General features: G+C 48.6%; 1 protein-coding gene across 1 annotated transcript in view; it reads right to left on the bottom strand.

Moving 5' to 3' along the window:
• Window positions 1-25,431, bottom strand: part of LOC111155592 (family with sequence similarity 171 member A1) — a 128,681-nt gene that overhangs the window by 32,797 nt on the left and 70,453 nt on the right. The window contains exons 3-4 of the mRNA XM_022515843.1: window positions 17,228-17,320; window positions 1,268-1,426 (exon numbers count right to left, since the gene is read on the bottom strand). Coding sequence (XP_022371551.1) covers window positions 1,268-1,426; window positions 17,228-17,320 — 252 coding nt within the window. The remainder of the gene's footprint in view (window positions 1-1,267; window positions 1,427-17,227; window positions 17,321-25,431) is intronic.

Here is a 25,431-nt window from a genome sequence, read left to right as displayed (position 1 = left end):
TTTTTCGTGTTCCCTGAAATACGACTTTTCTTCTCGAGCCATACGCTTAAAGTAAAAGCCAACATTTCCTCCAATAATGTTTACTTAAAGTGACTGCCATGCAGTTTTATCTGATGGCCAATTATTGATCTTAATTGCATTTTCATCATGCATAAAACTGGAAGAACCATTTCTGAAAGCAGGTGCCAGCAACAGGCGAAAAGGGAGTTACCAATTACCAGGTCACTTTGATCAGTCACCAGAAATTCACCAGCATTCTACAAAATGGATCAGATGCTGCAGGTGTACAAGCTTTTTCAGAAGGACCCAAGATCCATTTATGGAAAGCACCGGACAAATCAAGGAAATTCAATAAAAGTGTTTCTGGGAAAATGCAGTCACCTCCTCACCTAGCGGGATTTCGCCCAGAACAGACTCCAGTTTTCACGTTTATGTTGTGACTAGTCCAAAGTGTCAAGAAAAGAAGAAGGGAGACAAGAAATGACTCAGGACCTCCGCATCCTCCACTTTCCAATCCTGAGGAGTAGGGACCCAGCGAGTGCCAAGGGCACCGTTGGCTAAGAGCCAGTCTTTTTTGCCGGTAAGGAATTATTACATACTTTCTGGCTGCTGGTTTTTAGTTTCTCTGATTTTTTAGCTCTGTGTCAGGCCAGTCTAGGGTGACACAGACCGAGCTGACTTAGAGGCCTGGATTCAAATCAACATCAAAGCCTGACCGCTGTTTGCCAAGTCAAGGTGGAGAGAACAGCACAGAGGATGGGAAGATGTGGGAAAATGCTCGGTGAGCACACGGGAGAGAGCCGAGGCTCCTGCTCCTAAATGCTCCTGATTCCTAGACATGACAGGGCCCATTGTCCTGCCTCGCTGTATCAGAGCCACTGCCCCTCTTCCCCTCCCCGCTGTGACCCGTGGGTGGGAGGGGCTGGGTATCCCTGTGGGGGCACCCACTCCAGGGACAAGTGGGACAAGGGGCAGAGAGCCTTATATTTTGGGGGAAAAAAAACCCCAACTTCAATTAAAAGCACTTCTCTGAATTACATTTAGTCTACCAAAGGGGAGCTCCGAAGGGACATGAGGCAGGATGGCTGAAGGAGAGCAACGTATTCACATGTATTTCTGCCGTGGTGTTGACAGGAACCCCTAACACCGTTTCCAATGCGCTCCAACTTCACAACTCTGGTTCTTCCAGTTAGTCCTAACTCCTCGAGCCACATGCAAAAATTCAGACACAGAAACCCCCGCTGAGAAGAGAACAGACTCCAATTACCTGTTCCATTTCCATCCAGTCCTCGCAAATAAGGAAAACTGTCCACCTCGGACGGGGAGCTGGCGGCCGTGAGGAAGGCCGTGAGGTCGCTGTAGCTGGTGTTCTCAGGCAGCCTCAGAGCTCTCCTCTGGAAGTGAACTCGGGGCTGTGGCCGGGCACCTGCAGAAATGAACTTCTGAGTTACCTCCCAGAGGAGCAATAAATCTCCGGCAACCAGGAAGCGCTTCTCGGTGCAGCAGCGCGCCCGCCTCCCCCGCCCCTCCCCCTGGTCCCCGCATCTCCGCCCCTCCCCCACTGGCGCAGGGCACAGAGATGTGACAACATGCTATTATGGGGCTAGAAATAATAGCCCATTGTCACGTTTGTTTTGACACAGGATGTTATTTAGGTTTTTAACAAAAAAGCTTTCCAAGTCCTATTTGTGAGTGAGCTTTTCACTGCCCAGCATTTGCCCGTGGAGGGGGCAACATTTTAGGAAAGGAAGTCCACACGGGTGAAAGGAACAGATGACGGGTTCATCTCTTTACGTAAACAAAGCGAGCGATACCCTCTGAGACTGTTACAAACACCTCCTCAATCTTCTGGTAAAATCTGCTTTACCTCCACAGACCAAGTGGAGGCAGAGCAAGGGAATTCCACGGGCAGCCCGGACAAGAATTGCAAACAAGAGCCCAACAGTAACCAATGCTTTTGCTTCTGCAGACGCTGCCATGTGGCATCTGGTCTCTGGGGGTGGGGGGCACCCTATTCATCGCCCATTATGTTGCCTCTTTGAGGAGGAGGCTCTTGAAAGGAGGTGGAAATGCTCCCATCGCTGCCCGCAGCTCCTGTGTGCAGAAGGACGGGCGGGGCCCCTGCAGACAGTTCCCCGCGGAGACATCGTCTATGGCGTGTGCTCCAGATGTTGTTTTGACTGCAGAACCCGAACCTGTTTTTCCCTTAATGCTATGGCGACAGTCACAAGACGTCAAGGTGCTAAGTCGTTTTGCGCAAAACCAGCAAAAACATCCTGAAGACACAAATTAATAGAAGTGGAAGTTGTGGTGGCACTTACACACTTCTGTGGATTAGAAGAGCCGTTCCTCAAAAGCAATGATCCGCCCCAGCGTGCTGGTCACATCCTGCCCGGGGGGCCTGCGGTTTCCCCTGCGGTCGGTTGGGGGCTCCCTGGCCCAGGTCTGGGGCTGTCTGAGCCCATGGTCTTTATGCCTACCTACCCGGGGCTTCCTTTTAACCCTGATCAGAAAGTCTCAAGTGGGGAATAAGCTTATCCAAAAGGGTTCTAGCAGAAGGGTGTTTCAGAGCTCAAAGATACCAAAGAGTCCACATTTCTCTCTTTTTTTTTTTCTTTTTTAAAAGATTTTATTTATTTATTTGACAGAGACTGCAAGAGAGGGGATACAAGCAGGGGGAATGGGAGAGGGAGAAGCAGGATCCCCACAGAGCAGGGAGTCGGATGCGGTGCTCAATCCCAAGACCCTGGGAACATGACCTGAGCTGAAGGCAGACACTTAACAACTGAGCCATCCAGGCGCCCCAAAGAGGCCACATTTCTCTTCCTACAAGCAAGGCCACAGAAGCCTGACAGATGTGAAGTCTGGGGTACCTGGAGTGAGTACCACTGAGGTAGCAGAGAATGAGATGCGCCCCAAACCACCTAAAAATCACCCGAGTTCTCAGATGACTGGTTCTCCACTCCGTGAAGCAGAGGCCCCACTTTCAGGCCCCTGGGAGCCAGATGCCTAAAAGTCATGACTCCTATCTACCTTCTGTCACCTCCACTGAAACTAACTAGACAGATACATACCCTGGTCTCAAAGCCCCATGGCATCTCTACCCCCAAAACAACCCACGGCCGAGCACTAGCCTCCAAGTGTGTCTCTGTTCACTCCCAGCTCTGCTCAGTCTGGTCTTTTCCTTTGATGTCACAGAAGACTGATGTCTTCCTCCTGTCCCCTCCCAGTTCTGCATAGAGTTTGGATACCTCGCACCCCCCAGGAGTCCCCATGCCCGAGGAGGAGTAGTCTGCTTCTCTGCTCTTCTCTCTGCTGCGCTTGGAGATAGAAAATAAAAGCCAGCCTTTTCTTTTTCACACCCTCACCCCCAACTACATAACATTTTCCGCTGCTCTTATTATGGCTGTCAGTTATAGTAACTTTCCGAGAACTTATTTCTCTTTCTCTACTGTTCTTCAATCTAAACAATGCTGCTGGTGCTCGCCTGGGTTACACACGTGGGGGAAACGAACTTGCTAAATAAGAAGAAAAGTCTACCGTGTGACAGGGCAGAGGGATTTGTCCTCATGAGCGCTGAGGCAGAACAAGGTGGGACACTTGCCCCATTCCAGGCCTCAGGAAAAGAGCGGCTGCTGACAGGTGAAGGGGGAATCACACTGACCCCCTCATGGGGACTGGCCTGGAACGTGAAGACCCCAGACCCAGCCGCTCTTCGGCTCTCAGGGGCCACTGGCTGCCCCTCCTTCTCTCCCTCCCTCCTCTCTCTAACAGACTTGCAGCCTTCTCTTGTTCTCTGGTTTATCATGCATTTTGGTGGGAGATGCAACTCTCTCTCCTCCCCACCCCTGCTCTTGCCTCCTCTTCCTTTTCTGTGCAGGAGGACTTGGTCACGAGCCAGACATCTGGGGTCTATCTGCTGTGGCTGGCGGGTGGGGGGCAAACAGAGGTGATGCCTGGGGCAGGTTAACTAGCCAGGGACGTGGCCTGTCCAGCTGATTGGACACAAGCTGTGACCAAAATGACACGGACCCCTGTCTGCTGAGGGATCAAACACACCCCCAGACACAGAGCAAAGGCAAGACCTCTCTCTGCCTGCTGAAATGACCAAAGAAGCATCTGAGAAGTTAGGGAAGGGTCGAAGCTACTCTAGGCCTCAGTGTAAATGGAACGAGAGTGTCTGTGTGTAGCTGGGCGGGGGGGGAGTTATGTCCTCACGCCTATCTTCCTCTATCAGCACGGCTGGATTTCCGCAGTTCCAGGATGAGGTGTGATTGGCTGGGGTTGGGAGGACCGAGGGGACAAGCCTGGCTAGGTCTTTTCTGGATGCCTCTCCCGCATTCCCCACAAAAGCAGGTTCTCAAATTTTCTGTTTTTCTCAGACTTGGGGTTCTATCCCCATCCCCAGATGCTCAGCCCCTCTGCTACCAAAACCACTGGGTACTCCAAAATCTCTTTCTTTCCTCTTTTCTTGTGCCTTCTGTCCCTGCTTTCCTCCAGGGTCAACCCAAGCCTCTACCCCAACTTCTGCTTCTGATGCTGCAAGACTTCTTGCCTTTGTCAATCATCTTTCTCCACTGGCTTTTCCTCCACAGCCAACAAACATACCCATTCCTTCCTCATCTAGGAAATTAACACCAAAACAGGACTTCAATGCTGCTGTCCCCTTAAGGGAATGCCTCCTCTCCTTCCGCCCAACCCCCAACCATCTGGCTTTTACCCACACCACACACCGCCCTCGGAAATGTCAATGGATGACTGTACAATCTGCAAGCCCATGACTATTTCTCGGCCATCCTCCTCACTGACCGCTTCACAATGGTCCACACTGTTCACCACCCCCACCCAGAAACCCCTCCTGCTTGGCGTTCACAGTCCCGCATGCTACTCGCTCAAGTCAGCCAGCTTTTTCCTCTGCAAGTATGTTTTTTCTCCTCCCACCTCCGGATGAAGCAGTTCCTATGGGGCTGCTTTCAGCTGCCTCCTCTGTTTCTGGGTTCTTACCTTATTGACTGCCCTCCACGGTGGCCTTCCTGTCTGCCCCATGCTCTTCCAAGCCCCATGTCTGCATTTCCTCTGCCTTCCGGACACCCCTACCTGGATGCCCCGCAGGGACTCCAACACCATCCCTACTTCCTCTCCCACTTCACCACACCCCCATTCTACTCAACACGTTTTGCTTCCAGACCACCGTCATTTTCCCCTTCGATTTTTCTGAGCATCCACTCACTGCCCAGACTGGCTAATTTCCTCTCATCATTTCCAGCAGCATCATCTCCTTTCCTGCCTCCACCCTACCTTACCCCTTGCCTTAACTGTGCTCTAGCCTTTCCCCTCTGCTGCTCTATCTACGGACACACGGACTTTCCTAAGGTCACTCTGGTCACATTCCTTCTCTGCTCAGAGACCTTCAATGGATGGCCACCACTCAGCAAACAATGATGGCGGGGACAATTATAGACCAGCACAGACCCAGACTACTACAGTTCCTGTTCCTGTAAGTGAGAGGTGTAGTTCAGACATAAGAATTTACAGTTTCTTTTTTAAAAGATTTTATTTATTGGAGAGAGAGAACAGGGAGAGGAGCAGAGGGAGAGGGACAAGCAGACTCTGTGCTCAGGGGGGGGGGTTCAATCTGACATCACGACCCAAGCTGAAACCAAGAGTCAGATGCTTGACCAACTGAGCCACCCTAGTGCCCCCACAAAGTTCTCATACACACACTATTTCACTTAATATTTACAACAATCTTGTGACGAAAGAACCCTCTCCTCTTTACGAGCGAGGAAGCAGAAGCCCAGAAAAGTTAAGTGAATTGTCCACAGTCATTCTCTTAGTAAGAGGCAAAAAGGAATTCTTTCAATCCTAACTTCGGTTTCCCTTCCTTGTACACCATGCCTACCTCTCACCCTCTGGCCAAGCAGGACTGCACGGCTCTGTGCTCCCACACACATGTTCGTGCCTTTCCCCCATAGTCTCTATCTGCACGTCCTACACGTCCTCCAAGATGTGTCTTAAATGCCACCTCTTCTATGGAGACGTCCTTGATCCCACCCCAACCTCTAAATGCTATTTATATCTTTCTCCAGCATGGATTAAAAAAAAAAAAAAAGATTTGTGTGAGAGAGAGCACGAATGGTGGGAAGGGACAGAGGGAGAGGGAGAAGTAGATTCCCTAGTGAGCAGTGGGCTGGACTGGAGGGGCTTGATCCCAGAAACCTGGGATCAGGACCTGAACTGAAGGCAGATGCTTACCCGACTGGGCCCCCCAGGTGCCCCTCCAGCACAGATTTTACTGTGCCCTGTATTAGGTTTATTTAGAAATGTATACATCTCCCTAAATCAGAGGCACCATGAGACGAGATCATGGATCAGGGGAATCACTCAGCTCTACGTTTAAATCTTTCTTCGGCCGTCTTCTATTTGAGTGACTTTGGGCTTCAGGTTCTTTATCTTTAAAACAGGTGTGGATCATGCCTGTCTCGTAATATGGCTGCTGTGATGCTAGATCAGAGCGTGCATGTACGATGCCTGGCAGTGCCTCCGCGTACAGAACAGGTACAGGATAAACACGAACTTCCCATCTCCTCTCCCCTTCTAGTTGGAAGCTCCTTGAAAGCAGGTGGGCTGTACAACATCTTGCACGGTGTCCTATACGTCGCTGGTGCTCAATAAGATTTACAGAACTACACGGAAAGATCAACCATACCCAGCAGCTCACGAAGTCCAAATGCCATGGGTCTCCGTTCTGACGAGGTCAGGAGTCCTCAGTCTTGGCCCTATTGACACTTCAGGCCCGGGAGCTGCTGGGAGAGGGGGATGGGGTGCCTGCACACTGAAACACAGCTGACAGCACCCTTGGCTTCCAGCTGCCAGATGCCAGCAGCAGCTCCGAAGTTGTGACAACCAAAAAAGTCACCAGACACCACCGCCCAACGTCCCTGGGGGACAAAACTGCCCCAGACTGGGAACGACTGCACCAGATACTCTGAGCATCCTGACAGTGATCCAGACAAGCACCCAGAGTCTCCTCTGCAAGGGGCACTGGATACGTGAAGAGGGAGAGGACAAAGGCTCCGCTGTCCCGGGGCTCAGGAGTACAGAAGGCTTCACGGGCATGGCTTAATTACCACAGTCTTTTAAGCGCCAAAAGAGGAGCTCTATGCAAAAAAGTACAGAGGAAACTTTGAGAGAGCTTTGTGGGTGGCATCCCTGACCGTGTCTGGAGGCAGAGTCGGGGTGGGTGGAAAGGAGCGCACACCTGGAAGCAGGGCCAGCGTGTTGAGACGGGGGAGGCTGGGGAGGGCGGGGGACCCCAGGAGCCAGGTGCAGGCTGTGTGGGCCCCGCAGGGGAGGCGGCCTACAGGGGTGTCGGCAGGGCTCCCGGGATGGGAGGAGAAGATCGCATTTGCGCTCACCCAGTTCTGATGGCTGGCAGAGGGGCTGGAGGTGGGCCAAGCGGCTGTCACGAAGGGGTTCATGTGAGAAGCGACAGAATGCTGGGTAAAGACAGTGGCCTTGGGATAGAAACTGAAGAGGTAGCTGGAGGCGGACAGGAGGGCAGAGAAGAAAGAGTGGGAAGAGGCCAGAGGGGCAAGGAGCTGACGAGTGGGAAGCGATCCTCCAGGAGGACACCTGGGTCTTCGCAGCTCAGCCCAGCCAAGCCCCCCACAGGGCGACCGGGACCCAGAAGGAGGCCCCCAGCGGCCACTCTTCTTCGGTTTGGGAGAGGACAGGAATGCGGTGGAACCTAAAGGAGGAAGGGGGGTTATGAAGGCCTTTTCCTGGAATGGCAGGCTGCCATTCAGGAAGCTGAGGGAGAGCAGGAGGAAAACCATAGGGCCTGAGGAGGAGATAAAGGGCAGAACAACCTTAGAGAGAAGGGGCTGGTGGTGGAGGAGGGACCACAGCAGACACATCACAAGGCCAGAGAGAAGCCATCCAAGCCATCTTTCTCCCTGGTGGCCTCTCCTCTCTGTGAAACGTGGTGAGGTCATTGCTAAGAGTAAGGTCACTCAGCGGAGAAGTGCAGGGTGTGGTGTGGATGAGGTGGGTAAGGGCTTATAGCGGAGCCCTGGGGACCAGAAGTCAGGGGGTGCTACCGGTGCCCCCCATCTCCGGAGCAGTCAGGCTCAAAGGCATCTTTGCGGTATCTTATTATTATTTATCTAAATTTTATTTAGTTAACATATAGTGTATTATTAGTTTCAGGAGTAGAATTCAGTGACTCATAAGTTGTGCAAACACCCAATGCTCGTCACATCACATGCCCTCCTTAAGGCCCGCTGTCACTCTGTTATGCTACCCCCCACCTACCTCCCCCCTCAGCAACCCTCAGTTTATTTCCTAGAGTCTCTTATGGTTTGCCTCCCTCTCTGTTTTTTTTTTATTTTATTTTCCCTTCCCTTCCCCTATGTTCCCCTGTTTTCTTTCTTAAATTCCACATATGAGTGAGATCATATGATATTTGTCTTTCTTGGACTGACTTTATCTAGCTTAACATAAGACCCTCTAGTTCCATCCACATCGTTGCTAATGGGAAGATTTCATTCTTTTTGATGGTTGAGTACTATTCCATGGTGTGTGTGTGTGTGTGTGTGTGTGTGTGTGTGTGTGTACACGATATGATACCCTCTTATATATGTTCTCAAATTCAGAGTCAACAAGACGACCCACTTCTGAGACCCATGAAGGTCTGCTGGATGCTCTAGGAGCCAGAGCTGCCGGCCAACTGCTCAGAATTTACATAAATACCAAACCTACAGAGGAGAAAACAAGTGAGCAGTCTTTTTATTTTTCTAGGAACACTGTCATTTTCCATGTGTTTATTAAGTCTACTTTACCTGGGTATAAACATTTCAAAACAAAAACACCTACTGAAGCATGAAGCATCCGACTAATGAGAACAATGGGCTCCTTCCCCTCTTCTGTTTTTATCTCCACCCAGCAGCCTTCCTTCTCTGAAAGCTTTGACTTCAGTGTCACACAAAACTGAGCAATGGGGCGACATCACCTAAGACCATACACATAATGTGAGAAGCTTCATTACTGAACTATCATCACACCACCTACCTTTTCTCAGGAGCGTGTGACACATTGTAACATCTGAGCAACATGCTAAAATTCAAAGACTTATGGTACTTACATTTCTGATCAAATATGAACTGATTTTTCTCCTCTGAATCCACCAAAAAAAAAAATTCACCTATACATGACCAATCTGAGAACAAAAATTTAATATAGCTTTTATAAATTCAGTTTTATATTAATTTTATAGAACAGAACGGCAAAGACCAAAAATTATCTACTTATGGTTTTCCTTTCAACGGGTAAGAAGACATGAAACACGCAGCATTATTATTGTCATGTCTCAACTCTACTGAGACAAGGAAAAACACAAGTAGCAATTATTACACTCACGAGCAAGGATCAGTGAAAAAATTAACAAAATTTCTGGGGCACCTGGGTGGCTCAGTCGATTAAGTGCTTGACTCTTATTCTCAGCTCAGGTCTTGATCTCAGGGTTGTGAGTTCAAGCCTGGCACTGGGCTCCACAGGGGATGTGGAACCTACTTTAAAAAAATAAAAAAATTAGCAAAAATTTCTGTAATTTTAAAAAGCTGGAATGCAAATGAGATCTTAGGAAGGGAGTGAGGGTTCTGTTTTTGTTATGTTCAAACAGGAGGGAGTGAGATTGAACACATTAACTCTAACAAAACCTAACTGAATGATTTATGCTCCTATAATAAGACTGTGCCTCCTGCTCCATAGAGAAAAAGCTCTTCAAGTACTCTTACCATGATGCATGTGCCTGGGTGTGAGCTGCATTTTTCTTAGAAACCACAAGGAAATAATTGACCAGGGCATGGGCAATCTCTATAGAAAGTGCAAAAAGCACTTGTTATTTATACTTTAAACATTTTTTATTTAGGGGCACCTGGGCGGCTCAGTCGGTTGTGTCTGCCCTCGGCTCGGGTCATGATTGGGGTCCTGGGATCGAGCCCCACGTTGGGCTCTCTGCTCGGCAGGGAGTCTGCTTCTCCTCCCTCTGTGCTTGTTCTCTCGAGCTCTCTCTCAAATGAGTAAATAAAATCTTCAAAAAAAATTTTTTGGGAAGTTTTTATCTATCTGTCAGAGAGAGAGAGACAGAGTGCACAAGCAGGGGGAGCAGCAGGCAGAGGGAGAAGCAGGCTCCCTGCAGAGCAAGGAGCCTGATGCCAGACTCAGTCCCAGGACCCCGGGATCATAACCTGAGCCTAAGGCAGACGCTTAACCAACTGAGCCACCCAGGTGCCCCTAAAAAATTTTTTTAAATTTATTCAGTCATTCGATGAATTGCTCATTGATTACCTATCATAAGGCAGATACACGGCCAGGCCCTGGGAAGGTTTTAAGGTGAACAGGATGTACTTTTTACCTTCAGATTTTGAAAATGTTAGGTGGAGAAATAAAGTGTACTACCAAATATGGGAAAGGGAGTTATCAGAAAAAGATAGGAACCCAGAGCTGGAGGGTTGTTTTAATCCACTCTTCTGTTACTGATAAGGACGTGCTGGGGCAGGCAGGGAGATAGGGATGGGTCAGAACACAAGGATGGGAGCCAGAGGGCACGGAAGCTGCAGGAGCACCATGTTCTGGGCTCCCAGCAGCTCAGGGCAACACAGCAGGAGTCTGTAGATTTCACTCCAACACGGTGTCATCAACAGGACTCCGCTAATCCCCAGTCAGCTTCTCTCTGTCCTGCTTCCTTTTCTTACTCATACTTTTCTCTTCTAACCGGGGCTTCTAGGTGTTCTGGCAAGATCACAGACACTCTACACCTCACAACCACTCTACTGAGATTCTCGCCTCTTCTGGGTTCTTAGCTCAATCCCAGTAAAAGGAAGAGAAAGAACTGATGGCTCCAGATTTTCTCTCCCAGCTCCTGGCTGTACCGTGGACTGGTTACCCCTGAGCCACTGGGCACAGGATATAAGCCCCTTGGCCACTGAGGTTGAAAGGCAAGGCACCTGCATGAGTCACATCTCCAGGGAAGACGGGAGATAAGAGTTCCCGGAGGATGTGGCCTTTGCTGGTTTTGATGTCCAAGGAGGGTTTGGAGACAGATTGGAAGGTGGGGTGGGATACCCCAGATGGAAAACAGAAAAGGAACTTCAGTTAGGCTAGAATACTTTCTCCTTCAATACCTGAAGGAGAAGAACCCGGAGAAGGGAGGCTGAGGCCAGATCATCAGGGGGGTGTGTGCTGTGTAAGGAGATTGGATTTTATTCTAGGGCAAAGGCGGGGGTCACTGGGGGAGTGAAAGAACAGGAGATCTGCTCCCAGAAGATTCCTCTGGCTGTTTAGTGCAAGGTGTATTGGAAAGGAGATACAAGAGCTGGGAAGTCTGGTTAATCTCACGCCCAGCTCCAATCCTAACTCAAAGACTAGAGGCCAAGTACACCCATTGTGGGCTACTGCATGGTCCGCAAGGAGACTGACCAGGGCCTGAATCACTGCATAGCCCGTGGCAATGCAAGTGGGCAACACGTGGGCAGCAGAAACAAGGCAAGTGTGTGCAAGCACAGGAACATCACAGAAATCACTCAAGGTATCAGGTCCGGGGCACTGGAACGCTGAGTCATGGAGCACAAGAAGGGGAGATGAAGGTCAAAAGCAACTGGTACATGGGGAGAAGGTGCCTGCTTACCCAGGGCACATGACGCGATTTTGAGATCATTCAAGAAGCCCCTCAGAGTCACCAGAGGAGACAATGAGGTCTCGGGGCTGGTGGGTGACAGGGAGGGGCGGAGCAGGCAGTGACAAGGAGGTCTGGCAGCCACAGCGGGATAAAGTGGGGCCAGAGCAATGGGCCTTGTGGGCTGCAGTGTGAGCCCTTATCACAAACACCTTGCTAAGGTTAGTGCCACCCCCAGGGAGAGGGGGACTGAGAAGGGGTCACACATGTGGGAGTGGAAGTCAAAGGCACCTGGGAAGGAGGAGAGGAGAGTCTGCGATGGGAACTGGGACCAGGAAGTATGCGTGGAGGGGGCCGGGCTGCAGGAAGCCTGCCCTCGGGAAACCACACGTACCAATACCGCACTCTCCGCCCCTTCTTACCGATCCTCACCTTCCAGGTAACCGCACACCAACTGAAGCTCAGGGCCGGGGGGCTGTCCAGCCCTGAGTGTAAGCATTTGGGATTTTATTCCAAGTACAACGGGAAAACCGCTGAAGAGCGGAAGTAAGTGGGACTTGATTGTTGTTTAACTGTGTGAGGACTAGAGTATGGGCTGGTGAGGGTGGGAACGAGAGAGCCAATTCAAAACCTACTGTGGCTCTCCTGGGGGGGGGGGGGGGCCTTGGATCGGTATGGTGGCAACCCAGATGGAGAAGCAGCTCTCCCAGGGAGCCAAGTGTGAGGACAGAAGGGTCAGGGATAGTTCCAGGCTTTGGCTCGGCCCCTGAGGTACCCGCTCCTGAGATGGAGAGAACATAGCCAGACTTCGTGATGCCAGAGATGCCTATTAGACACCCAAGTGGAGATGGCAAGAAGCAGCCAGCAGGGGGCCTTCCTCACGGGGAGTCCGGGAGGGAGGTGAGAGACTGCGAATTCTGTGTCCAGGGAGCTTAAAACATGGGCCCATGAGATCTTCTGGAGAGAGACCTGGAAAGAAGAAATATTGGCCCAGGACAGTCACTCAAGTGTCCAGAGAAGTGACCAAGAGGAGAAAGAAAATCAAGGCATGATGTTATGTAAGTGAAGAGAGGAAAGTCTCAGGAAAGAGTTACCAGTCATCTCTGTTGGATGCTGTGGAGATGTCCAGGGAGATGTGGAGAGAGACGTCCTTGGGTTTGGCCGCAGGGGCTTGTAAGAGACTCGGAGAAAGCAGTCTGTATGGAGTGCTAAGGAAGGAGAGCAGCTTGCAGGGCGGGCACAGGGAAAGACAGGCAAGGAGGCAGGAAACAAAGGCGTGCAGACATCCTTCCAAAAGGACAGCAGAAACACAGGGCAGTGGCTAGAGCCAGGATGGTTGTGGAAGCAATTCGCAGACATGCACAACCATCATATTTGTCCATTCCAGCATGGGGGGAAATGGTGGGGTGGAGCAAAGGGGAAACACTTAAACCCATGTGGAAGAGAAGAATGGGAGGCAGAGCACAAACAGGAGGACAGGCGTGTGCTGGGACAGGGACACTCCCTTCAACGCAACAAGGAGCAGTGGGCAGGTCCGTGGATTTGCCAGTGGGCCAGTAAGGTTCTCAGCTTCTCTGTGAAGTGCTAGAGACATCCCGAGCTGAGAGCAAGGATGTGAGTGTGGCTGTACACACAGGAAGTCAGGAGCTCAAGAAGAGGGTGTCGAAGTCATCTTGGAGACTCAGAAAACAAACAACTGGGAAGTGGTCCCCGTCTTGCAGCGCGGATGTCCATCCAGAGTCTGTGGTCATGACCAGCTGTACAACCAGTCGCTGCTGCTCTGAGGTTCCATCCAGCCACGTGTGGCTGGGCTGGGGTGGCCAGATGTGCCTCAGGTCACCGAGGGTCAGAAGCTACTGAGTCAGACAAACATGGCAGAAGGAGAGGGGACCAACACTGCTGGCGGGGGGCAGGGGCGGTACATCTGCAAGGGGACAATTCCAACGAAGGGCCCTGCATGTAGGCTGGGGAGGGAGGCAACCCTGTTGGCGAGGACTCGGTGGCTCATAGCTCTGGAGCCCTCAGTGGTGTGTGAGCTGTTGTCACAGGGTGAGAGGAGGGAACGTGGCGGCTGAGCTTGGAGGCGGTGCATTTGCTGGAATGATGAGGCCTAAGACATGTTGCAGAAGAGGGTGAAGGAGGAGGGTAGAGAAGCACCTGGGAGCGGAACAGCAGCTGGGGTATCGGGTGGGCATCACCCACATGTACGCCAACATTCCCAAGACGCAATTACAGGAACTTTGTGAACCTGCGAACTGGGAGCTAACAGCATGAGCCCAGGAGGAAAGCAGACCAAGGCCCCGGTGGTGAGTGGTCCAGCCAGCCTCCGAGGAGCCGCAGGGAGGGAAGGAGGAAAGAGACAAGTCATGTGAGCTCAGCCCCCACCTGAGAAGGCTGCAGGGAAGGCTGTGTGAATTCAGGGACATTTCAGACCAGGAAGGGGGGGGCGGTGCTCAGAGAAGAGGCGGAAAGTTGCTGCTACAGCCATACTGGTGCCCAGAGGACACCGGGGGGGGGCGGGGGAAGGCAGGGGTGGGGGGGGGGGGGCTCTACTAGGGCTCTACTAGCCAATGTCCCTTTCTGCTCTGTATCCTGCAGCCTGGCTCCTCTCCATTTATGGAGGCCTACGGGCACGTCCACACTGCAGAAGCCCAGCTGCCCAGCTACTTGAGACTTTCCTACCACAGGGTATGCTGGTGGACCAACATCTTAGGGAAAGAATGGGCCATTCAGAGAAAGCAGAAGAAAACTGGAACAAAGAATGACAACAGCTGGTTAAGAGAGGAGATGAGGACTAACTCTGAGGAAAAGGTGAGGGAACGGCCAATGAAGAGGAAAACTTAGCACGCTGCTTGACATGGGGGAGGTGGTCAATTTTTTACTTTTTATTTATTTTTAAGAGATTTATTCAGTTTATTTATTTGAGAGAGAGAGAGAGCGCGCGCACACATGTGCACGAGCGGGAGGAGGGGCAGAGAGAGAGGGAGAAGCAGACTCCCTGATGACTCCCTGTTGAGCAAGGAGCTCGGAATGGGGCTCAATCCCAGGACCCCTGAGCCAAAGGCAGACACCCAACCGACTGAGCCACCCAGGTGCCCCAAGGTCAGTTTTTTAAATTAAAAAATCAAAACATTCAAGGCTGTGAAAGAAAATAACGGGTCTTAAGGCATACCTAAAATGAAAATCTACAGCTGCTGTGACCTGTAGGTCGCACTTCCTGTTTTATTGCTCTGTGCCAGTCCGCCGCCATGTGGACACACGGCACAGCCCCGATCAGAATCAGTAGGGTTCCAGCCAGGCTGGGTCGGACTTGCTCTCAGGCTGCATGGACTCCTCTCCTCAGGAAATGCAAAGTAGATCTCAAATTCCAACGCCACCAAGGAGTCTGGTCCAGAGGATTCGTAGTTTTCATTTGCTATTTGAAGAGCTGCAGTCAGCTCTAAATTATTCTCTGAATAGCCTAACTTATGCCATGACATACATGGGTGGGTGCAGCCTGCCTGTATCAGATAGGCCATTCATTACAACGATCTGACTCTATCCTTTCCACTGGGTTAAATTCTGATAGAGACCAAAATTCCAAAAAAGATCATTTTGGTCCTTATCAGAATTTAGTCCAGTCAAAAATGAGAGCAAGACACTTTAGAGTCTTCTCTTTTAAATTTTTTTTTATTTTTTAATTAAAAAAAATTTGTTTTTTATTATTATTTGACACAGAGAGAGGGATCACAAGTAGGCAGGCAGGCCGGTGGTCGGGGGTGGGGAGGAAGCAGGCTCCCTGCTGAGCAGAGAGCCCGATGCGGGGCTCGATCCCAGGACCCTGAGATCATGACCTGAGCTGAAGGCAGAGGCTTTAACCCACTGAGCCACCTAGGTGCCCCTGAAGATTCTTCTCTTAGTGAGGAACATGAGAAAGAAGTATGATTGTTCCCTCATTTCAAGAAAACCATCGCCACACCCCCATGTTCACCGAGCCTTTATTTAGAAAAGCCAAGACGTGGAAACACCTAAGTGTCCATCAATGGATAAATGGATACAGAAAATGTGATCTACAATGGAATATTATTAAGCCACAAAAAATAAGGAAATCCTGCCATTTGTGACAATACAGTTGAACCTGGAGGACATTACATTAAGTGAAATAAGCCAGATAGAGAAAGACAGATACTGCAGGATCTCACTTATATGTAGAATCTAAAACAACCCGAACTCATAGAAACAGAACAGACTGGTGGTTGCCAGAGTTGGGGGGTGGGGGAAATGGGTGAAGCAGCTCCAAAAGCACAAACTTCCAGCTACAAGATAAATAAGTCCTGGGGATGTAATGTATAGCATGACGACTACAGTTAATTTTGTATATTTGAAAGATACTAAGAGAGTAGGTCTTGAAAGTTCTCATTACAAGAAGAAAAATTTGTAGCTATGTGGGGTGATGGATATTAACTAGACTTACTGTGATCATTTTGCAATATACACATATATCCAATCATTATGTTGTAGGCCTAAAAGGGATACAATGTTATATGGTAATTATAGTGGCTGCCTGTTCAGTTCCCCACAGCCACTAAGCAAAAATAGGAATGAACAAGTTCTCTTCATTTGCAAATGGCACATGAATGTAGTTAGGTAGAGAATGACTCTTATCAAATTTGTATTAAAATGAAGGAAATAAAAAAATTAATCTGATGGAACATTATTAAAAGCCTGGAAAGATTGCTCTCTGGCCTGTGATTTAGATGAAAGAAACTGATCTCGGCACAAATACGTTTGATGTAAGTGTTATTCCCAATTCTAACCCACCATTTCTAACCCACGTTTGACGTGTTATTACCAATTCTAACCCACCAATTCTAAACCACATATTAAGGGAGATCCCTTAAGCTTCTATACAAGTGTCTCTGCAAGAGAAGTTAGAAGGTGTCACATTTACACAATCACTGCATGTCAGATAAGTTAAGAAAATGAGAGACAAGAGAGAGAAAAAGACCACACTTGAAAGCCTATGAATCTTCTCTCTCTTTTTTTTTTTTTTTTAAGGTGGGGGTTGGATTTTGTTTTATTGTGTTTAAAAGCACATACCATTAAATTTACCATCTTAACCATTTTTAAATGCACAGTATAGTAGCTTTAAGTACATTTTTGTGCAACACATCTCTAGATCCTTCTGGTTGTACAAGACTGAAACTCGACCCCCTCGAATACTTACGAACCTTTGCTCATGAGGCTCAGGTGGGGTCCTGGGCTCTGAACCCACGAGGTGAAAATCCTCGACTTTGGAGAAGACAGAGATACAATATGGACAGAGTAGTGGGGTCCCTTCTTTTCTCCCACATACTTAAAGGCTGGCACTAAAGAAACAAGATCACAGCCAGCAGATAGTTTAACCAAAAATTCAAGTATGTTTGTGTACTCACATGGACAACACACATTGTGTCCAGCTCTGGGTAAATTCATTGCCATCACCATCTGACCAGAAGCTGTCTTTCGTAAGCTCTTACAAGTTGGCCCAAAAGTTACTGTCACTTCTCTTTCTTTCAATATTCAACATACCTTGGAATCCTGACACTATCTGGACAACATCTTCATACACCATTAGAGTGGCGGATCGTTCTGGAAGCAGGCCCAGGCTCAGTGAAGAAAATACTGCAGAAACAAAAACGGACATGAGGGAATTCTGAAATTTAAATCAAAACGCCCACTCTAATATTGGGGGTACACCGCATTCTTTGTATTGTCTGATTTCAAATCAACAATACTGATTTTTAGTATTGTTATGTAATAAGATATTTATTATTTGGTGTCTGTCCCTGGTTCCTGACACAGAGTTCCTAATTCCCTTATAATTTTCCGGGTGGTAGGAGGATCTTTTGTTCTAACAAGGCAACCCTGGGTTGGGGGCGGTTTCTGGATGGAGGCTGGTCACCGGAAAGCTGTAATTGGAACCTTGTAACTTTCAGCCCCACCCCTTCTACCTCCAGGGATGAGAGAGGGGTTAGAGATTAAATTCAGAATCAGTCATGCCTGCATGACGAAACCTCCATGAAAATTCCAGAAGTACAGGATTTGGGGAGTTTCCAGGTTGGTGAATGTGCCAGAAGGGTTGGACACCTCAACTCCACAGGGACAGAAGCTGCCGCGTTCAAGACCCTTCCAGACCTCATCTGTGCATCTCCTCCTCTGACTGTTCATCTGTATCCTTTCTGATCTCCCTTAGAGTAAGTTGGCAAATGTAAATAAACGTGTCCCTGAGTTCTGTGAGCCAGCATAGCAAATTACTGAACCTGAGAAGGGGTCATAGGCACCCCTGATTTGGAACCAGTTGCCAGGAGAAGAGGCGACATGCTGGGAGTTGTGTTTGAGTGGGGGGCAGTTTCGTGGTACTGAGCCTTTCACCTGGGGTTCTGCACTAACTCTGGGTACTGTAAGAATTGAACTGAACTGTAGGACACCCAGTTGGTGTCCAGAGAGTCGGAGAATTGGTTGGATTGAGAAAAAGTCCCATTCATTTGGTGTTAGGAGTGTTGTGAATGGAGGGAAAAGAAACATTTTTCGTTTAAGTCTGATTAGGATGACTTTCAAGAAGCTACGAGAATGCTACAATCTCTCATAGAACAACTGCCTTCGCTACAACAGTTGACTAGTTTTTATTTGCTACAAGTTTTTAGCAGAGTATCTGAGTCTCTTTACATTAGGAATATGCTACACATTATATGAATGTAAAATATATAAAGCAAGATATTGTTAAAAAAAGACTTTAAAAAAATATGTGCTGAGGTTAACAAATGACACGTGATAGAAGAACATGCCCCCTTATTCTGGAAACTAATAAGATGATAGCACTTGTGCTCTTTTTAAAATTCTGGCTTAAGTACCTACACTTTTAGCTAAAAAATTCACAAAGCCCATGTGTTTTCTGGGTAGAACGTGAAGCCAGGAGAAAACAAATAAATGTATTATGGAACAATAATACTCATTAAGGTCACTGAACCCTTAGTAACATATCAGACATGATTCTAAGTGCTTTAAATTTGTTAATTTATTTAAATCTCAAAACAGCTCTAGGGTGGCACCTGGGTGGCTCAGTCGGCTAAGCCTCCAGCACTTGGTTTGGGCTCAGGTCATGATCTCAGGATCGTGGGATCAAGCTCCCTATTGGGCTCCGTGCTAAGCAGGGAGTCTGCTTGAGATTCTTCCTCTCCCCGTCTCTTCTGCCACACCCGCACCCCCTCACGCTCTCTCAAATAAACAACTCTTTTAAAAAACCCCAACTCTGTGAAATCCGTATTATTAACTTGTCCATTTGACAGGTAAGGAAACAGGCTTATAGGTAAGGAATTAACTTGTCCAGGATCCCACAGCTGGTAAATACTGGAGCTAGGACTTAACTCTGAAGTCTGTTCTCAAATGCTATAGTACACTGACTCAATTTCAAAAACTCACTGGGCTTTTTCCAGTCCAAGTTTAAAGATGAGGAAAGCAAGGTCTAGAGAGGTAAAGTGACTTCCTGGGAAAATATAAGGGACCAGAAACATCAACTGGTGAGAGTATCTATCTGTTAATTAGCACTACTGGCTCCTAATAGTGCCAGGAGGAGACCAGTGAGCTGACCTTGGACATGACCTCTCTTTTCATATCCACTCTACAGTCTTATTGAGCTGCTTATATACACAGCCCAGTGCTCGATGTGTGGAACAGATCAATGCTGGAGGCAATCTGGGCCTGCGAGGTTCTACTTCAAAAGGGGTCTGGGGCATACAGCAAGTGGAAGGTGGTCATTGCAGGAACAACCCAAGAATGCATCTCGGTGCTGTGAAAATAATCTGGTGATTTCTCAAAATATATCACACACAGAGTTACCACCTGAGCCAGCAATTCCACTTCTAGGTAGACACCCAAGAGAACTGAGAATGTATGTTCACACTGTAACTTATAAGTCAATGTTCATGGCAGCACGATTCGTAATCGCCAAAAAGTGAAACAACCCAACAGCTACCAACCAATGAGCAGAAACAAAATGAGGTCGATCCATACAAGGGAACATCGTTCATCCATAAAAAGGAAAAAACATACTGATTCTACACCACAGATACATCATGAAAATGCTACTTGAAGTGAAAGATGCCAGACACAGAAGGCTCCGTATTGTAGAACTCCATTCACCTGCAATGTTCAGACTAGGTCAACCACAGAGACAGAGAGGAGACTGGCGGTTGCCAGGGCCTGGGGGCCATGGTGGGTACAGAAAATATTCTGGGATTGGTCAGTGGTGATGGCTGTATCATCTTGTGAACTGCACACTTCAAAATGGTGAATTTAATGGTATATGAATTATAATTTTAAATACAAAAACAACAAAAAAAGAATAAAAAAAGAAAAGAATTCACCTTAGGAGTTCAAAGTTGGGAGAAAAGTCCACTTCAGGTTGGGGGAGGGTAGATCAGGGAATGCCTGTGAGCTAGGACTAAAGCAGGGAGACCGGACCTTGGATAAATCCTTCATAACCACTTCAAAGGGACACTTAACCTCTTTTCACAATGACCCCTTCTCCCAAAGGCACTGGGTCCCTAACGCCCTGGAAGAAAGGGTCGTTGTCAGGATGCTGTCTTCAGGATTGCCCTGTCCCATGGGAGAGCTCATACACATCCTAGGCACTTCCTGGGCCCTGAAAAGCTCTGTGCCGACTGCTCTGGGGGCTCTGAGCTGTGACATCACCTGTGATCAGTCTCTCGAGATGTGTGTGACCACAGCAGGGGGTTCTGTTAACACTTCTAACCGAAACCCTTGGTACTTCCGCTCTAACAAATGTTCTCAAGCCTTATTTCCTGGAGAGAAAAATGACCTCTCGTGATGAGTGGGCTGAGGCAGCAGAGGCACCACCAGGGCTGGGAGGGAAGGAACCGAATGCCTCCAGGGGTTGGGGGTGGGCAGAGAGACCCTAGGACCCCACCACAGGGGAGCTGCTGACTGACCTCTGGAGGTTCTTGTCCTACCCGCTAGATGTTTGTTTTTTTGGTAAGTAGAGAGAAAGGAAGGTCTAACCCTCCTTGCGAGAGTCAGGAAGACTTCACAGAGCAGCAAACAGCCAGGCTGGGCACGGAAGACCTAAGAGGAACTCTCCAAGAGAGCATCAGGCAAAGGTTATCAGTGCGGACAAACACAGGGTGGGTCAGATTCGTCAAGATAATAACAAATTGCCCAGCTGTATAGACTACAAGGTACAGGTACGTAAGGAAGTAGCAGTTAGGGGAGGAGGGTCTAAACTTTATCCTGGGGACACCGAAGGCCTTTTAGGCAGACTTGTAATATGTATATATTATAGACATATAATATGTATATATAATGTGCGTGTGCATGTGTGTATATATATATATATATATATATATATATATACACACATATATATATATATATTTTTTTTAAAGACATGAATGCTCACTGAATAGAGAAGGTGGTTAGAAGGGGCAGATGGACCAGGTTGGAGGTTGCTGCAACAGGCTTGGTAGAGTCATAACTATGGAGAAGGGAATAATTAAGAGGTGGACTTACAGTCTTGTGTTGACGGACTGCGTTTTCTAGAACGAAATCTGTTTTAGCTGTTCACCAGGGTAAGGGCTACTCTCCTTATGCTGGGCTTTCCCCCCTCCAATCTAGACCTCCCTCCTTGCAAGGGCAAAACCAACACGCTCTCCAGGAAGGACTGTCAAGAATGAAAACAGCAATCCGTTCCAAAATCTCTGAAGAATGCACAGGCCAAAGAAACCGTGTGTGCAAGTGTAGCGAAGAAAGCATTTTGTAGTTTCAAATTTTCACCACGTTTTGGGAGAGGCTCCCAACTTTTCTTTATTCCTTGTCCAGGTGTCTGCAGTACCAACACTATTACCTTGACCTCCAAAAGCAAGCCTGGAAACAAGCTTACTCTGCCTTTCACAATAGGCAAGTAGGAGGTTTGGTCACCTTTTCTGTCAGATTCTAGTCAAGAGTATCTTTATTATGTTAACGAGGCAAGCATAGAAACATAACCAAAGACCTCGGTGGATCCTTGAAAATTACTCAGTCTAATTAATTTAGTTTTAGAAATGAGAAATGTGGTCTTGGAGAGCCGGGAGGGGCCCCCGTGTGTGGGGGATGGCAGGAGGCGGGCAGGGTGAGAACCCAGGGGTCTTCATGTCTAGCCCCAAGCCCTTCCAACGAAACCACATCATTTCCATTTTTTTGACTCATTTAAGAAAACGGGTATTATGGAAATGGTTGCTTTTCTTCAAATGCTCATGTTAACGAAGTTGAAACAAATGTAATTCTAGTACACTGAACCCCCATTATTCGTGGATTCAGGGTTTGCGAATGCGGCTCCCTGCTAACCTGCATCTGTGACCCCACAGTCAATCCTCATGATGCATTATACGTGCAAAGTGCAGAGCGGTCAACAATTTGAGGCTCAGGGGCACGCGCTTCCAGTGGAGGTCAGACAAGGGGAAGCTCTGCCTTTCCCTTTCGGCTCACATACTGTAAGCATCCTCTGGCGATCTATTTCGTGCCAAGTTTTTCACATTCCTGTGCTTCCTTTGGTGATTTCACTGTTTAAAATCGCCCCAAGGCCCAGGGCCGCCATCCCTAACTGCAGGACGGCTGGGAGGTGCTTATGGGAAAAATATATGTCAGATAAGCTTTGTTCAAGGAGTTATGAAGCTGTTGGCCATGAGTCCCATGTCCATGAACCAGCAGTATGTAGTAAATCATGTGTCTTTTTTTTTTAAAAGCTTTTTAAAAATTTATTTATTTGAGAGAGAGAGAGAGCACAAACAGGGGGAGGAGCAGAGGGAGAGGGAGAAGCAGAACACCCACCAAGCAGGGAGCCCAATTCAGGCTCAATCCCAGATCTCCCAGGACCCCAACCGAGATCATGACCCGAGCTGAAGGCAGACACTTAAACAACTGAGCCACCCAGGTGCCCCTAAATCATGTGTCTTTAAACACCCCCAAACACACATAAACCAAGGTGATGCATTGTTTGGCTGATGAAAATGTTATAACAGGAAGCCCGTAGGATCCTAACCTGCATCTCCCCTAAAATCCATGGCTCAGTATTGACTACCCCCGGGGTCCATGGTGACTTTATAGAACACACTGATACTGTGTGCAGCAGCTCCCCCAGCAAAGGTGGAGTCGAGGTGTCTGGCTACAATTTGAAATTCCCTGGGTTGTTTCCAGTGATTTTTCAGTGTGAAAAATGGAAGCGGTCAAATATTTTCTTCATATATAACCTAATAAAGATCATCTTCCTGTTCTGTGGGCCTTCTCAGAGTTCTGTCCCAGGTCTGCCCCCCCAATGCTTTGGTGGGTTCATGGTTTTGAACTCAACAATGCCTTGGTTCATGGTTCTTATCTCAACAAAGCTAATGACCCCCAAACCACGTTTCTACCTCCAAACCCCTTGAGCCCTCAAATCTTTTCAAACTATAGGCTAAACACATCTGTGTCCCAGAGGCAGCTCAAAACCAGGGTCCTCTCCACTAAACTCCTCATCAGTGATGACCCCCAACGCTCATTCCTGCCCCACCATCTCCCCCACCTCCACTAGCACCTGCATTCACCTCTGTCTAAGCTTCAAGCCTGGGGAGAGGATGCACAGGGGAGTGGGGAAGAAGAAAGGGGCTTCTTTTAACCCACTGCATCAACTGAGTCAACCTGAGGGAACCATGGAGTGGTGGGTCTCCTAATCCCATTGTCCATCTGTTCCAGCCGCTCTATCACCGGCTAGAAACCCGAGATTCAACTTACATTTCTTCTGTTTTGTCCTTGTTCTTTACTCTCTCTCACTTGATCCCGGAGGCATTCTGCATTTTGTCTAAATATTTGCCAGGTTTGTCCCCTTTTCTCTAAGATTTTTCTAGAAGATCTCCTCAGTAGTACCTATATCAAATCCACTTTCTATAGCTCCCAAAGCAGGGTCCCCAACATCAGTAAATGCTTTCATTCGTGAGTGAAGTGTGGGGGGGGTGGGGGGGAGGGGTTACTTGTTAAATTGCAGACTTCAGGTTCATTGTCCCCGGATCGAATGGATGAGTCCTGGAATCTGTATTTATTTTTACAAGCACCTTTTTTTTGGGGGGGGGGGGAAGATTTATTTATTTGAGAGAGAGAGAGAATGCAACCACGAGGGGTGGGGGGTACGGGGCGTAGGAAAAGAGCAAGAAGCTTCAGCAGACTTCCACAGTTAGCACAAAGCCTGATGTGGGGCTTGATCCCAGGACCCCGAGATCAGGACCTGAGCTGAAACCAAGAGTCAGATGCTGAACCGACTGCGCTACCCAGGTGGCCCTTACAAGCACCTTCTAATGCTAATGTCTATTCATCCTCCAGACTCAGCTCCCCTCCCACCCACTCCAGGAAGCCTCTATTCCCTCACCTAGGCTGAACTTTCCTCCTCTAGCATCCCCCACACATATGCATGCGTGAACAGACCCATTAGGCAGGAATGGCTTTGGAGCTAACCACACAACTCCCAGGAGACAAGCTCTGTCTCTTGATCTCTATTCTCAATGGCCAGGGCAGTGCCTAGCCCATAACAGGTACTTAATAAATGTAAACTGAACTAAAGAGAATTTTGTGAATGAGGGTAGATGCCAGGTCTTTACAGGCAGAGACAGCCACACTTGGCTTCCATGTGTCCCCAGAGGCAGCGGGGGCTCTGACGGGCTGTGTTCAGCGGCGCGGTGGCACAGAGATGAACACCGACGTTGGTATTTTGCCAGCCACTGTGCTATTTTATTGAGCCCCTACTGTGTTTTAGGCGCTGTAAGGTTGTTTATGTACGTTCCCTGCTTTTTAGTCAGAACAACTCCGTCAGGTGATATTAGCTCCGTCCTGTAGGGATCTGCAAGGAAGCTCGAGGCGCTCAAGCAGAGACTGGGTGCCAGAACCAGGTCAGCCGGTTTCCAAACTCCACCCTGGCAGCATCTCCCTCCAGCCCTCAGCCCCTCCTTGTCCCTAATCCTGGTGCCAACAGACAATGTGGTCCAGGTGCTAGTGGCAGCCTGAGGTGAGGGGACAGAAAGGGGGGGCCATGTCAACTCCCCACCTACCCCATCCTAGGCTGAATCTGTGTCAGGCACCATCTTGTCCCTGTGGGAGACGAGCATTGTGAGGTGGTGAGTGGTAACTTCACACTGTGATTCATAATAAGAAATATGTATCTGGTCTTGGTCCTGTTTTTGGACCATACCTCCTAAACCCATGGAATTTCCTAAGTGATAAGAGCCATAAAGGTGGCTTGTGTTATTTATAACATGTCCCTTTCAAGGCAGCTTTAGCTAATGAGGAGGCTTCTGGAAAGCCTCTAGATAACCTAAGGGTGGGGGCTGGTTGGCCAGAGAACCAACCAAGTTGAAAATTCCAGCCCCACTCCCTTGACCGTGGGGAGGGAAGAAGGGCTGGAGATGCCATCAGTCACCAATGGCCAATGAGTTCATCAGTCCTGATTATCATGAAGCCTCCATAGAAACCCAACAGGATGAGGTTAGAGAGCTTTTAGGTAGGTGTACACACGGAGATGCTGGGAGGGTGGTTTGCCCAGGAAAGGCATGGAGATGCTGTGCCCCTTCCTACAGCTCTTGCCTGCGTGATCTCCTCCATCTGGCTGTCCCTTTATTTTTTTATTTTTCAAGATTTTATTTATTTATTTGACAGACTGAGATTGCATCTAGGCAGAGAGGCAGGCAGAGAGAAAGGAGGAAGCAGAGAGCCTGATGCAGGGC

Source organism: Enhydra lutris, unplaced genomic scaffold, assembly GCF_002288905.1.
Source record: "Enhydra lutris kenyoni isolate GAN:26980312 unplaced genomic scaffold, ASM228890v2 scaffoldscaffold42, whole genome shotgun sequence".
NCBI classification, from domain to species: Eukaryota; Metazoa; Chordata; class Mammalia; order Carnivora; family Mustelidae; genus Enhydra; species Enhydra lutris.
Note: the sequence above shows the minus strand (reverse complement) of the source record. Positions and strands in the feature narration are given on the sequence as shown.